Below are 15958 nucleotides of genomic sequence, written 5' to 3'. Positions count from 1 at the left end.
TTTATGATTAGTTAGATGAGGATTATGATTTTCTTGCCCCTTGAAGTACATTTTGTAATATATTTTGCCATTTAAAAGGCACAATATGTAATTTTGGCCACTAGAGGTCCCTTATTCAAAACAAAGGCATAGCGTGATGATGCCGTGAATGACGTGTGAGTCATGGGCATTGTTGTCTTCAGCTCCACAGCCGATGGAAAAGAATGACTCATGTTCATGGATGAGCTAATGTATTAAAGTTTTACTAACATTACAGTGGTATGAAGGAGTGTAAATGTTGAAATAAAGTGTTATTTTAAGCAGTTTTTAGGAAGATGAGAAAATGGAAAGACTTTTTAATGTTTACTGTTCTATTGTGTTGGAATTTAAAAGTTTCTGTTATTTAATAGTTTTAAGGTTACCATTGTGGTGAATTGTTGCACTTGTGCTTGGGTTGAGGACCTGGCAACAAATTTTCAAATTACTTTAATAAGAAAGTAATCACTGTGGTATTGCTCTGGGTTGTATTTCCCAAAAGCATTGTAAGCCTATGTTGATTGTAAAACCATTGCCACCAATGGACTTATGATCAATTTAGGCTTTACAATGTTTTTGGTTAAGGCAATTTAGGATGAATCCAGTATCACATCTAGATTTCTAACACAGAACATCACAAAAATTATATAAATCACAAAATTAAACAAGAAAAATTGTAAAAAATCTATGTATATGAAAACAATTTATTTATTTTTTTATTTATTTATTGCTTTTTATTTATTTTCCAAAACATTACAAATTAGTTAGGCTGACACTGTTAAATTAAGCTGTGCTCAACCATAGTAAATAAGTCGAATCAACCTTAATAAATTAAGTTGACCCATTAAATTGGAATAACGTAATTGCATAATGCTGAAATAAAGCAACTTAATCATGTGGAAATCCTTTCCATGATTTTTTTATGTTCGTTCAAAGAGTTATTTTTTTGAGTGTAGATCTATATTAGTAAAACTGGAAATGGAAAGTAGCGCGAATATGATGTCAGGCGACAGGTGATGACAGGCGACGCAATGACACTGTCTGTGTCCTGGTTAAAATTGCTGATTTCTCTGGATTTAAACATTGTTGAAAACGTTCGGTATAATGTAAGTACACAAGTCAACAAAATATATAACATTATTCTAGTGGTTTTTAGATATTTTACTAAAAAAAATCTTACATATTGTGCCTTTAAGATAAAGTTTAAACAAAATATATTTTCATTTAACAAAAATTAATAAAGCTGCACTTTGAAATATTTTTTGGACAGTATTTTTTTCCCCAGATTAATTGGAACGCTAATGGTTAGCTTTAGGTGTAACAGACCTCCTTGGTCCCAGTCTTTTTTTCTTGGTTCAGAGTCTTTTGAAGCTAGTGGGATGCCACCTTAATTATGACTTGCAAAGCTTCCTAAACTTTAAACTGTATTTCTGTGGAGGCCATAGTCCTCTAGTAGCTGCACACTAAAGCAGACCCCATGCAGTGAGCAGTTAATACACTGCGCGGTGCGAGTTTGGACACTAAGGAGGTTGTGAGCGTTGCATGAGTCAGTTAAATTGATAATTTTGTCAAAGCAGCTGGTACACTGCACGACTACCAGCGACAATCGTGTGAGCTTTCTCGCTAAACATGGAGACTGGAGCTTTCAATGTTGCTGCTATAGCTTCAGATAAAAAAAGAAAGAAAATAAAAAGATGAGTGAAATGATTTGGTGAAAAGCAGAGAACAGCCCAGCCATTCAACAAAAACAACTAGAGAGTGGATGTGTGCGTGCGTGCGTGTGTGTGTGTCAGTGTATGTGCACGCTGTAGGATTGCAACCACTGGGCGATAATAATATTCATAGCCTATGTGACGTGGTTGTGTATGATTTGCCAATCAGGCCGACTTCCCAAACATGTTTGAAAATTATTGGGTGGTCGGGAGGTGCTCGTAATGCACCCGGCTTGGCTCAACCATAAGAACATCAAAAATTTCCACGTGATAGATTTTCTCATGCTCGTACAACAGCAAAAATCCTAAAGTGAACTCCTAGCTTTAGGCTGTAATGTGGATCAGATCATTGCAGTCGTGTGTTATAAGTAAAGGCCTTAGCTCTCCTTTATATCTTCAGAAAGAGAAAGTAAGAAATGGAGACCATTTTCTAATCAAAATTTCATGCATATCACCATGATAACTGCGTATTTTGTTTCCAGGATGATGAGCCAAGAACCCAACTTTTCAGAATCACGATGCTTTTCCCAGGGGGTTGGCTGTTTGTTCAGGTGTCCCACAATTCTAATGCCTCCTGTGGATTCTAAAGCTAAACCTTTTGTGCTCTGTAACCAGGACAGATATGATGTAACCATATCAACTACAGAAAAAAAAAAACAGCAGGACGGAAAAAATCCTGATGCCAAAATGAACACAATTCAGTATGACGAGAGGCTTATCCGCTAAAAATAGCTTTGTCTTCCTGATGCGATTTTCTTTCTTTGTACAGGGATTTTTCCTTCACAAATGCCATCAGGAAATGCCTGGTGTTAAAGCTGCCTGCCATTCCCTCGTGTACGGGACTGAATGCATGTGTCCGCTAGTGATACCTTCATTTTTTAGAGTCTAGTAGTGAATGATATGTTGACATGATGAGGTTCTCCCACATTGGGTCACTAGAGATACAGGTGGGAGATTTCTGTGAACTGTAAGGGTTAGTTTCGAAACAAATGATTCGTTAATTTTCATTTTTTGGTGAACTATAACAGTGTGATTTGTGTTGCATCTATTGTGTTGTAGAACGACTGGTTGCCCAGATTTGGTTTACTGTGAACCGATTCATTGACATGGACAGATTGAAAGAACTACTTCACGGAAATCTAACTCTTTCAGCATTTTTGGACTGAAAATAGCAACACTAATTTAATTCCATACCTGACCCATTTGACAAAGACTGTGACCCAAATCGCACCAGCATGCAGCGAAACTCTGCAGTGTTTAGACCCCTTAATCGCCTACGTCACTGTGACGTCACCGCTCTAACTGGAGGCAAAACATAAATAAGAACTAATAGCGGGTGCGCTAAAAGTTTAAGGTTTTGACTTTAAAATGTCGTCTTGTTGTGTTTTTGCCTGCCAGAATAGAAGGAACAGGACTTTTGGTTCAAAACTAAAGTTAGCAGATCCCGGCAGACATTCCTTCACAGAAATATACGGCGTACAGACTGGACGGAGACGATCATAAATAATGCTCGTGTTTGCAGTGCACACTTCATATCAGGTAAAATAATCGATGCATATGTAATGGTGTGTTGGTTTTATCTAGTACAAATCAGCAAGTTTCTGTTTTATAGGTGAAAAGTTGCCAACTTTCAGCGCACTAGCTATCTTAAATGTTAAGCAAACATACAGCGATAGATGTGTGTGCCATCCTTTGAATGGTCTCCTAAAATAATCCACATTGCTAGCCATAATCATAGTTAGCCCAGCGTTAGGTTACATTAGACAATATGGCTTGACAAAATTCCCTGAACCATCCAAATGTAATTCATATGTTGTCTAGTAAATATCCAAAACGTAAGTTAATTTACAAAAATAGCTGTCACGGTCCCGCAGAGTCAGTGACTGTACATATTCGGACAGTTCTGAACCTTCTTCTGCATCTATGTTTAATAAATCCCTCCTAAAACATGCTAGCTTATGCTTGTCAACATTGAGTCCAGCGTCTCTTTTTGCCTCCAGCTAAGCCCCGCCCACCAGGAAACGTTGCAATGTTTACAAACTTTTAAGGGGTCTATACGTGGCCGTTGGTCCTCTTAGCAGCATGAAAAATAAAACTTATTCAAATTTTGAATAGACTATATACAGAAGGCGAGCAAAGAGCGATCCCTATCGTATATAATCACAGAAGCTGCCAATCACGTCAATTCAGTGCGATTGGCTATAATGCTGATCTGTACAAAACGCGTTGTAAATATAAACTTTTGACGGTCTTCAGAGCGTGAACATAAATATGTAAGGTACCAAATGAAAGTAGATGAGTACGTACCGAATAGAGTTGAAATAGTTTTGGCTGTTAAACCCCTCGCTTGTGCCTATTGATATCCGACAATTTTTTTTGCAGGATTCTTTAAAGGAATAAAAATAGAAAGTTCAAAAGAACAGCATTTATTTGAAACTAGAGTTTTTTGTAACGATCTAAAAGTCTTTGATTTTTTTTTTTTGCATCTTTGCCAAATATAAAAAGCTTAAACTTTATTTTACAGTGCCGTTGTTACATTGTAATTACTCAAATAAGTACTGAGTAATAGCCTATTAATTAACTAAATGTACTTACTATAGAGTTACAGTTAGGGTTAGGGTTTGTAATTATGCATAATTTACTGTTATTACTATAGTAAGTACATGTAGTAATGTGTAACCACGTTAACTAAAATAAAGTGTTTCCAAAATTTTTTTTCCTTTTTTTTTTAAATACATATCACTCAGCCATACCAAACAGAAGTGCAAAAATAGTGATTGTTTGCAAACAGTTTTCTGCACGAAAGCTTTTGTTGGTTTCTATTTCAGTTGCAACATACCTAAAAAAAAAGCCAAAAAAAGATTGAGAACCCCTGATCTAGCAAATAATTGGCTGAGTCCAGCAATTGGTTGCTGTGATGACAGTTTACCAGATGATTGGTTGCCGTGGCAAGAGTCTAGCTGATGACTGGTTACTGTGACAAGTCTAGCAGCTGATTGGTTGCCGTGTGCGTCTATGCAGTCACTTGTGTCTGATGAAGGCAGTGTGTGATTGCAGTCCCTGATTCTCACAGCAATGGCTGAATAACTGCTGAGGTCAATTGAGCAGAAAAGGTAAAATAGCCTCATTAAAAACTCTTCTGTCTGCTCCCACAGGAAGCCTCTCATGACTGCACATATTCAAACTAATAGACCCTTCTGAGTTTAGAACAGTGAGTAGGTGGTTTTTGGTTGAGGTTTAATGCCTCAGTTGAGGGACCGTTATACATTTGTGTCTTTAGTGAAATGATTAATTCTCTTGATATTCTACTAAGATGCCATTCGAGGCCAGACTGAGTCATTTGCATTTGTCTTATGAATATTCATTTGTTTCTGTGCAGTTTGGACAGCATAATCATCTGTTAGATGGTGCTGTCATCTGAGGGACGGAAAGCAGTACTTTTGTCTTTAATCAGTCATACACCTAACCAGCGGTTTATCCACCTGCATGAAAGCGTTCCACCCTGTATGCTGTGCCTCGGGTGAAGTGTGTGATTTCTGCATCATTGACAACAACAAAATGTAGGCCATGGCAGTATTGCTAAAAAATATGCCTTCATATTTTTCAGCTTTGTGGTTGTCATGAATGCGGCCTCTGTGGCTCCCTCCGATCACCACCTGAGGGCTCCGTCACCAGAGTACTAAATTCATCCGGACTTCATTTCCAATAACCCACTGCCTGGCGCTGATCACGCGCGCACCTTATCCCCTCCCAGTGGTCTATAAAACAGAAAGCATCGGAGCATAATGAATCAGTGTATCGAATCTGCTGTTCAAAACGCCAAAGTCACGTGAATTCAGCCGTGTGACACGCGATCCGAATCATGATTCGATACACTGATTCATTATGCTCCGATGCTTCCAGAAGCAGTGTTTTGAAATCGGCCATCACTAAATAAGTCATTATTTTGTTTTGTTTTTTGGCACACCAAAAATATTCTCGTCGCTTTATAATATTAATATTGAGCTGCTGTACTCACATGAACTGATTTAAATATGTTTTTAGCACCTTTATGGATCTTGAGAGAGGAAATGTCATTGCTCCCTATGGAGGCCTCACGGAGCCATCGGATTTCAACTAAAATATCTTAATTTGTGTTCCGAAGATTAACGAAGGTCTTACAGGTGTGGAACGGCATGAGGGTGAGTAATTAATGACAGAATTTTCATTTTTGGGTGAACTAACCCTTTAAGGTATCTGCTTTAAACATTACAATGCTCACGATAACTTTAAATAACTCTACAACAAGTAAATCCACTTCACCAGCTAATTATTCTTCAGTAGCAATGCCATAGAAATGTACAGAGCTACTGCAAAAATGGAAGTTCAAAGACAACATTATAAAGATGGCGCCGTTCTTGTTTCTCTGGCGCATAAGGTCACATGACTGTTCATGCACACTGGGCATATGCGTGTATACAAGTGTAAATAGTTGCCTCTTGCACATGTAGGTGTTGCAGTATTTAAAAAAATGCAAAGTTTAACTGCACAATGGCTGCTAAAAATTGCAACAAAGCCAGCAAAGATTGCAGTTCAGTCTCCATGTTATTGTTTTGATGGTCGCCAAGGATACACAGAGTGAAGGTGGGCAGCCATGCCATAGTTTGTAAAAGTCTCATTTTCAAACTAAAATGGGGTCTGCAGCATAATATGCTGTTTGGAAACATTCTCAAATCATACTGGATAATATGATCTTTGGGTTACACTATTTCTTTCCTTGAAAATGCAATCTAATTATTGAATCTGAACCGATTTATTAAAACGAACAAAACTGTCCGTTTTTGAGTTTTAAACCGAGACCTATTATAATATCTCTATCATAGTGCTCTCATATTCACCAGGGAGCTGCACTGGGATAGGAGAAAGCAATTTACGATCCACAAAAATCCCTGAAGGAAATGAGAAATGTCTCAGGCATTGAACGTCGTACATCCATATGCTGGAATTTTATCTCCGCATACACAATCCTTCCTCTGCTCCACATTTTGTGTCATAAATAACATTTCACTTTATCTTTTATCACAAATACAGCTGTACGGGAGATGGTCTGTCAGCCGTAATCTGATTGTATTTAGTGCTCATTCATTACAGCAGCAGAGCTTCACTGCCTTCTCTATTAGCTGCATTTGCCCAGCCGGAGTGAGTTTTTGCTCCATTTGTGTCTGTCTAATTGGGCCTGTAAACTGTGAGGCTCAGGGTAATGTGCAGATGTTCATCCTTGTGTTGATGTGCTGTGTGTGTGTGGTGTCTGGACACATTCATTGTGGAGATGGCTGTTCTGCTGGTGGTTTAGTAATGAGATCCATCTTGACTACAGGCAAAAACGTTTTCCAGGTACTTTTCATCCATCAATGCTTCCAACCTGGTCTCACAGGAAAACAAAACTATTTTCTGCTATTTTATCTATTTTTTAAAAAAATTATATAATTTATTATTATTAAAAGATGCCCAAAAGACTGCAAAATGTAATTTCTTATAATTTGTTTTAAAAATTATTTATTATTTAAACATTTCCTATTAAACTTCTCACTCAGTGTTACATTGATTTGTATTGGAAATTTATTAAAATTTAAAAATTTATGCAAAATAGAAGCTTTTCCTAGAAATTTTAATTTCCTCAACTTTATTACAGAGTTTATGTTTGCGTATTTGTTCACAAATATGTAAACGAGCCAAGAACCACTTTTAGTGCTATGTAGCACCTTTTTTTTTTTTTTTTTGGTGGGCTTATGTGGAAAGTATTCCACATGTGGCAGCAAAAGTTGCTTCAATTCACAGAGCCCAGAACAATTTTTTTTTTTTTGGGCTCCTCACTCTAAAAACAAAAGGTGCTACATAGCACTAAAAGTGGTTCTTGGCTCGTAATCATAGGGGAACCACTTTTGGTGCTATGTAGCACCATATCTTTAAAGGTGCTCTATAGCACCTTGTCAAATGGTGCTATGTAGAACCCATAAGAGGTGCCATATCGCATTTTTTTTCTTCAACAAAAATGGTCCTAAACATCACCAACAGTGGATCTTTGGCTCATAAAGAACCTTTAAAGGGGCTTAAAATGTTCTTTGTACGGCAATGGTGATGTATAGCTCCTTAACCACCCCAAAGAACCACTGAAGAACTGCTGAAGAACCATACAGGGGCTTAACAGGTTCTGTACACAGTATAGCGATGCTAGCACCTCAGTCATCCCAAAGAACCATTGAAGAACCGCTGAAGAACCACTGAAGCACCAAGATTTGGTGCTACCAAGCACTTAAAGTGGTTCCCATATGATTATGAGCCAAAGAACCACTTTTAGTACTATATAGCACCATTTTTTTTAGAGTGATAGGCCTAAATGAGTAGGATGTATAATAGAGGACCTTAGAAGGCTCCCTGACAACAGCAGTTTGAAGATGTTTGTTTCTTGAATGTTTGTATGCTTTTGCACGTCTCTTACATCAGCGAGGGTTAGCGTGTTCTTACAATTTAATTTAAGCCTTATGTTACTGCTCCTAATGAAGTTACTGGCAGATTGGCAAATATCTCCATTTCATTTACTCATCAAATGCAATTTTTTCTTGCATTTGGTGCCGGGCGAGTGTTAATTTTAGACCCTTGTTGACTGTATTCAATAATTAGGGAGCTATAAAATGTTACCGGTTACAGTGAAGATGTGTGCGTGTATATACACACTCACCGGCCACTTTATTAGGTACACCTTGCTAGTACTGAGTTGAAATCTTTTTTGCGTACAGAAATGCCTTAATTCTTTGTGGCATAGATTCAACAAGGTGCTGGAAACAGATTTCAGTCCATATTGACATGATCGCATCATACAATTGCTGCAGATTTGTTGGCTGCACATCCATGATGTGAATCTCCCTTTCCACCACATCCCAAAGCTGCTCTATTGGATTGAGATCTGGTGACTGTGGAGGTCATTTGAGTGTAATTGTGATGTTCAAGAATCCAGTTTGAAATGATTTGAACTTTTTCTGACATGATGCGTTATCCTGCGTGAAGTGGGCAACAGAAGATGAGTACACTGTGCTCATAAAGGGATGGACATGGTCAGCAATAGGATGCTCAATTGGCCCAAAGTGTGCCAAGAAAATATTTCCCACACCATTACACCACCAGCAGCCTGAACTGTTGATACAAGGTAGGATGGATCCATACATATGGAAAAATCCCGCCTTATTCTCATTTGAAACCTTTGATAAATCACTATAAATTTATAATGGAGAACAAAGGAACTAATTCAGTGTGCTCCTTATTATTTCCCCAGACTCTCTTCCATTCTGGAAATTGAAATAGAAGAAGGCATCCATTGAACACTGTGCGCAATGAGAGGAGAGGGCAATATTGGATAGGAGGGAAGCCCTGCTTTAATCTCCCTCAACTAATAGAGCTTATTTTATTTCTTGTCTGTGAAATGAGAATGATGGATCTTTCATAAGGCCGATGAAATTAAACTGTCCTTTAATTACAGCTGAGCTTTGAATCAATAGTATGTTTCTGTATCTGTGTTGAGTCCAGCACAGAATGGTTTGAAACACCCTTAACCTCTCATTATTTAAGAAATCATTTAATGACATGCTGGTTTTTGAACTGCCACACAAAATTACAGCACATCAAGGGCTGTCTTTTAACTTTTGTGTGCACTTAAAGTATAGTTTAAGTACAAATGAAAAAGCCTCATGTCACTCCAAAGTCCAAACCAGTAACTTCTTTTGTTTGTAGTGGAATACAAAAATAATTTTAGAGATTTTTTTTCCATACAACATCAGTTCAAGTGACAAAAACCCCCAAAACAAAATAAAAATTTGTGGGAAATTCGAGCATGCAGCCGTTCGTCTTTTCGTCATTACGTCACATCTGTTTACATAAAGAAGGAGTCCCAGCTAGTAGGCTATATCGCATGTGAAGGATGCTACAGCTAGCCTTTTCTCACAGCAGCTGCAATAATTAACTTATCATTTTGATGACGGATTGTAATCTAGAAAGTTCCAAATGACAATCATCAGTGACAACTGGAGATTAAGCTGTAGTCAAAAGCAAAAGACTTCAGACTGCGGAGTTGCTACAGAAATTGAAATCTACAGGTAACGCTTAATACACACTAAATACACATAATCACACAATGCTGATGTTTTTAACATCAACAATTTGAGAACAAAGTATAACAATAATAATAATTTGCACAGTTTGATGTGATTGTTAGATTTAATCACCATTAGTAAAGCGACTTATTGTAATGCTTTTTTCTCAGTTGGTCAGAACAAAAGTGGCAGATTTGTTACTTAATTGTTCAGATGACATTTTCCGGTGAAAATTCTTATTTTCGTCATACTTCCAAGATGTAGAATCTGTAATTCTGAAGTACAGTATCCACACCGGTGCAGTGACTGACAGCAAACGTTAGATTCAATCAGGCTGAGGGGCCGTGCCGAGGCACAACCCACGTAAAGATGATAATTCCGCAAATAACTGCAATTGACTCTTCGCCGGGAGTTTGATTGACAAGTGATCTAACCAGTCATAACGCCGAATCCGCCATTGTGTCCGACAAAGCAGTCAGGAGTTAGAAGATTAACCTCGGTGGACTTGAATTTGAAAAATGGTGTGTACTTATATCTTTCTGCATTTAAAACAACATTCCTTCTGATGTTCATTCATGTTTATTTGATGCTATAAATTAACTAGTAAGAAGAGATGATCGGTTAAATAAAGAATTTTCATTTTGGGCAATGTTGTTATTGTTCACTAAAACTGTAATAAACTGTTTACAGTTACTGTAAACTTAAGTTTTGTTTTAAAGTTACTGTTTACTGTTTCAACTTTAGTGAAATTTAGATGTGTTGCTTTGGCAACTAACTGAAATGCATTTAAGTAGGCTACTAAAATCACAAAAACTAAAATTGAGATAAAAATCAACAAAAGCTATGTAGAAAAAAAGACAAAATGGAAAACTGAAAATGAAGAGTTCAAAATATGAATACATTCTACTAAAAAAACACAGATAGGGTGAATTACGCCACAGTTCCTGCACTAAAATGACCAATAAGAGGAATGATAAAACACCAGGTCTGGATGAGGAGGAAGTTTCATCCATCAGATGCACCTTCATTGTGCTGTTTTCCTCTTAACACAGCTGTTTTGGCAGGGCGTATGGACTTTCAGGCTTCAGTGTTACTCAGATGATAACTTTCAGCTGTTTCCACAACAATGGGCTTTCAGGAAGTCTTTTATCAGTAGTTGTTGTTGCTAACTCAGCTGAACATGGCACAAATAGTTTGCAATATTATGGCTGACCAGCAGAGGGGGTTTCACTCATGTACTTTTTGGGGATTTTGGGATGTGTGTAAATTTGGCCTGAGAGGCACATTTCATTTGTCACCCCTTGGGATGTAATTAGCTTGATGAATTAAAAAGACACTGAACAAACTTTGCAATTAGCAGTGGCTCTCATATCATCAGATGAGCTGTATATAGATGTTTTGGGGAGGTGGAGATAGGCCTACTAGTTTTCCCTGCAAGCTGTTTTCATCAAGTTAAAATATAATTGTGACTGCATAATTACAGCATGTTTGTCTAATTTACCCCCTCTGAATTCAAGGTTTACTGTTATTTTGGCATGTTAAGATAGGCAATCATGTGATAGCAGTGTCATGCTGTGACAAAAATTGTGTTTTAAGTAGGGCTAATGCGCAACATTTTTCACTATATATACTGCTTCAAAACAGCATTTAAATGAAATTAATTTTTTAGATGATCTCAATTTTTTGGGAACCTCACTTGAATGGTAGTATGATACTCAATTATTTGTATACATTCAAATAAGATGTATTTTACAGTATATTTTACATGGTAGCTATTTTAAACAATTAATTTCAAAGACTACAATATTAGTGTCCATTGTATTAAAATATCACCTGGTCAACCATGTACAATTGGGGAACGTAGGCCTATATTATGTTGTAGTTTGTTATATTGCGTTGTTATTTTATGTTTGGGAGCAATTTACGAACACAAAAAAAAAAATCCTCGTAATATATAGTAAACATAATTGGATTTTTCAAAAAAATAAATACATTTTTAATTCGTTAATTTTTCACTGTACTTTTACTGACGCGACGCGTCTATCACGCTTAAAACCCTGACGTCACAGCCAGTCGACCAATCAAAGTCTTTGTTTCGTCAGCATTCCATCACTTGCAATGCGCGTTCTGGTAACGTCGCGTCACGTTGCTCGCGCAAAAAACGTCTAAAAAGTTGAGCAGCTGCTGTCAGTTTCAGTTCCTGATTCTGTCCTCATGTTTCTACTGTCAGCTCTGGGCAGATAACTCGGCGTTGTTTGTATTTGCTTTTTAAATGTTTTAAATGCTTTGGGGAAGATCTGAATATGGATTATATTCAGTCATTCAGAGACGCGATCGCTGGCAAAATCTGGCCTGTTACCGTGAGGGAAGTTCACTTTAAAGACTATTCTGATGCCGAAACACCCATGGAGAACGCGCATGAAACACACTCTGCAGGTATTAGTTTTGTTTTCTTCTCAAAAGTTTTATAAACGCAGGTTGAAACGCAGTTGTTGTGCGCCTGTAAACATTGACAGCGCAACATGGCTGCAGTACTACAGTGAGTTATTTATTAAGGGAGTTTTTACATGTCAGCTGCCCTCCTGTGCATTTGCATTGGATTTGACTGTTGAACTTTTGCGAGGAAGAATTCATGTTCCCGATCTTACAATACACGTAGATACATTTGGTATTGTACAGATAATTGCTGCAATGTTGTTCAGGTTTTGTTTGCTCAGACTGACATGTACATATTCAGAGTTCCTGTGGTCATATGAAACCAAAGTAACTGAAAGTTCTCTACTTAATATGTTTGTCTTAGTTAACATGAACTAACAATTGACAATATGGTAACACTTTAGTATGGGGAACACATATTCACTATTAACTATGACTTTTCCCTCAGTAAACTCATCATTTACTGCTTATTAATAGTAAGTTTAAGTTTAAGTATTGGGAAGGATTAAGAATAAGGTCATGCAGAATAAAGCATTAATATGTGCTTAATAAGTACTAATAAACAGCCAATATTCTAGTAATATGCATGCTAATAAGCAACTAGTCAAAAGACCCTAAAATAAAGTGTTACCAAACATTTATTAATCTGTATTGATGTTAATCTCAACATTTACTAATTAATTTTTAAGATGTAGTTAACATTAGTTAATGCACTGTGAACTAACATGAGCATTTTTAAGTAACATTAACAAAGGATAATAAATGCTGTAAAAAATATATTGCTCATTGTTAGTTTATGTTAGTTAATGCATTGTTAATGTATTAGAACAAATGCGACCTTATTGTAAAGTGTCACCGAAATTCATTTTTAATGTTTCACGGATAATAGAAAGTCATACAGATTTGGAATAACACTAAGATTAATTCATTTTCATTGGTTTTTGGAAATGGCAATGGAAATCCATTGGCCAAAAACTGTGGGAACTCCGCACATGGTATCAGCACTGACAGGTTCAGACATCTCCACCCTAAAAATGGTTTGTGTATACATGTCTGATTCGCAGATTTGTAAAGAAGCCGAAAGTTCTGTGAACACTACATCAACAGCACACTCACTGTTCTGTATTCACTGTGGGCTGTGAGTTAGGTTAATTGCAGGGACTAATTAGGCCAAAGGATGGCTGGGAGGCCTGATGGTATGTGCTGTATGGCAGTATGATTTTTTTGAAGTTTTTAAAAGAAGTCTTCTGTGTTCACCAATGCTGCATTTTTTTAATAACACACAGAGTGAAATATTATTACAATTTAAAATAATTTTCTATTTTATTTAAATTTTTTTTAAATTACTGACCCCAAATTTTTGAACAGTAGTGTATATATTAATAAACACATTTTTGTTGAATTTCTAGAACTATCTTGTCTTATATTTGATGTTACAGCACCCTGACATAAGATTCAAGGCTACACTAACTTCTTTTTACTAGGAGCAATGTACGCCCTTAGTGAAAATTTTAGGAGCATAAGCAGAAAATTTAGCATCTTAATTTGACCTGCTTTACAATTGCATTTAGGGCTTTGAAGTGATGGAAAAAGTTGTGTGAAGCAGTTGAAAGTCCTTGAAAAGTGCTTGAATTTCACTCTCAAAAGGTTGCACAAACCTTGAAATTAATAATGTAAAAACATTCGACTATTTCAGCCACAATACCATGGTTACAGTTAGCATACTACATTAAATCCATGGTGAATGTTGGTGATTTGTGGACTGCAAAGCCTTCTATAACTTGTTAGTTCAATGCACAATGTTTCTCCTGGTTTCCAGACTTTCCACGTCAGCGCTGTTTAATCTGGTTTTAGATAACAGAGAATTCTGTGGCATATTCAAAATGCTTTCTCACTGGATCTCCCAGCGCTGTGTATTAACAGTGTCGTGTGATCACTGATTGGCCCGTGAGTACCTGTTCTGAGCTCACGCTGCATTGTCTATTAATGGTCCGAGTGGTTTTGTTCCACTTTTGTTTAGTTTGCCATTTGATGTTTCTCACATGCAACAGAAATGGCACCTCTTATCAGTTGGGCAGCATGGTGGTCGCACCAGTGCGACCTCTAACAAAATTTTGTCACACTGGCAGGAAAAAAAGGTTGCATTCTGGAGCTGCTGTTAAAGTCCAGGAAATAGTATTGCACCATCGGTTGGCCACAACCTTCAGTTAGACACATAAAAGGATAACTGCAGTAAACAATATTGCTGTTCTTCCTATTTGATACTTACCAAAGCAGTTAAATACTGATAGCACTATGTAAGCCTAATTGGATAAATGGATTAAAAACAAAGAGGTAAAAACAAATTTAGCTTGTCCTCATGTAAAGAGTATCTGACTGTAGGAAATCACAATCCTTCATTGCTTAACACTTGCTTAACAGCTGTAATGAAGTACAGTCGGGTTCAATAAATGCTTTGATTTTGCTTTTTTTTTTTTTAATTGAATGCATATACAGCTATGGAAAAAATTAAGAGACCACTCCAAGTTCAGAAATCAATGTTAAGTGGTCTCTTATTTTTTTCCATAGCTGTATATTTATATATATTTATCAACCTGAAATGCTCAGTGTTGGAATTTCAGAAGTCATTTAATTTGTAAATCTGCATGCAATCCCAAAACAATGAAATAATGGCACACTGTTTTCTGAAGCGCCTCTGGCCCCTCATTACGAGAGAGGAACCGGTCTAAAGAATGAGTGGGCCGCACTGATGCCGTGCTGGAAGCGCAGGGAGTCCATTAGCATACATCTGCACTGGCTTTAGACAGACGTGGGAGGCACAAGACGCATCCTGCTTTTCTCTAGATCACCCCCAAAGATGAATAGGGTGTGTGGGTGTATTTTCATTACTGAGTTAAGACTAATTCCTTGGTGCATTAGGCAGTACTATGTTGTGCCAACCCAAGAGGTCATGTGTGGATGCCAAAACAGGTAGAACTGAAGCTAGCATGGCATGACTGCTGTGTGCTGGCCAAGCGCTTTATCTGTAAAACTACCTGCGCTAGAGTGGTATCAAAATCTTATATTATGGTATGATAATGGTACCTATTTTATTAAGTTTTATTAAAATGGCATTTTTTGTGATTTTTAATTATTGTTAATAATTAAATAATAATCATATCTTCTAATTTATCATATGAAAATATATATATATATATATATATATATATATATATATATATATATATATATATATATATATATATATATATATTATATTTTATATTATATGGTATTAAATTATATTATATATATTATTATATATATATAGAACGGTCAATAAACTGACTAGAAACTACCTATGCATTAAATGGTTTTAATGCACAGCTTCCAGCCAATCAGAATCAAGTATTCAAACAGACCATAGTATGTGTGTGTGTGTGTGTGTGTGTGTGTGTGTGTGTGTGTGTGTGTGTGTGTGTGTGTGTGTGTGTGTGTGTGTGTGTGTGTGTGTGTGTGTGTAATGTATGACTAAATTGTGTCCTATAATGACTGTTTTACAAATATAAAATGTATTAAATTCATAGGTTACATTTTAATTTGCATTTAGTAAAATATCTTTAATATATCATACATTATATATATATATATATATATATATATATATATATATATATATATATATAAAATATA

The 15958-nt window shown here is 36.5% G+C and overlaps 1 protein-coding gene across 3 annotated transcripts in view; it reads left to right on the top strand.

Moving 5' to 3' along the window:
• oxr1a (oxidation resistance 1a) overlaps positions 1 to 15958 on the top strand; it is a 196086-nt gene that overhangs the window by 104560 nt on the left and 75568 nt on the right. The window contains exon 1 of one of the 3 annotated variants that reach the window (XM_067410625.1): positions 12006 to 12286. The exons of the other annotated variants lie outside the window; for them this stretch is intronic. Coding sequence (XP_067266726.1) covers positions 12154 to 12286 — 133 coding nt within the window. The 5' untranslated portion in view covers positions 12006 to 12153. Of the gene's footprint in view, positions 1 to 12005; positions 12287 to 15958 lie in introns of those variants that run through there. 3 annotated transcript variants of the gene reach the window in all.

The sequence above is a fragment of the Chanodichthys erythropterus genome, chromosome 2, assembly GCF_024489055.1.
Source record: "Chanodichthys erythropterus isolate Z2021 chromosome 2, ASM2448905v1, whole genome shotgun sequence".
Lineage (NCBI taxonomy): Eukaryota > Metazoa > Chordata > Actinopteri > Cypriniformes > Xenocyprididae > Chanodichthys > Chanodichthys erythropterus.
This window is presented reverse-complemented; position numbering and strand designations above follow the sequence as displayed.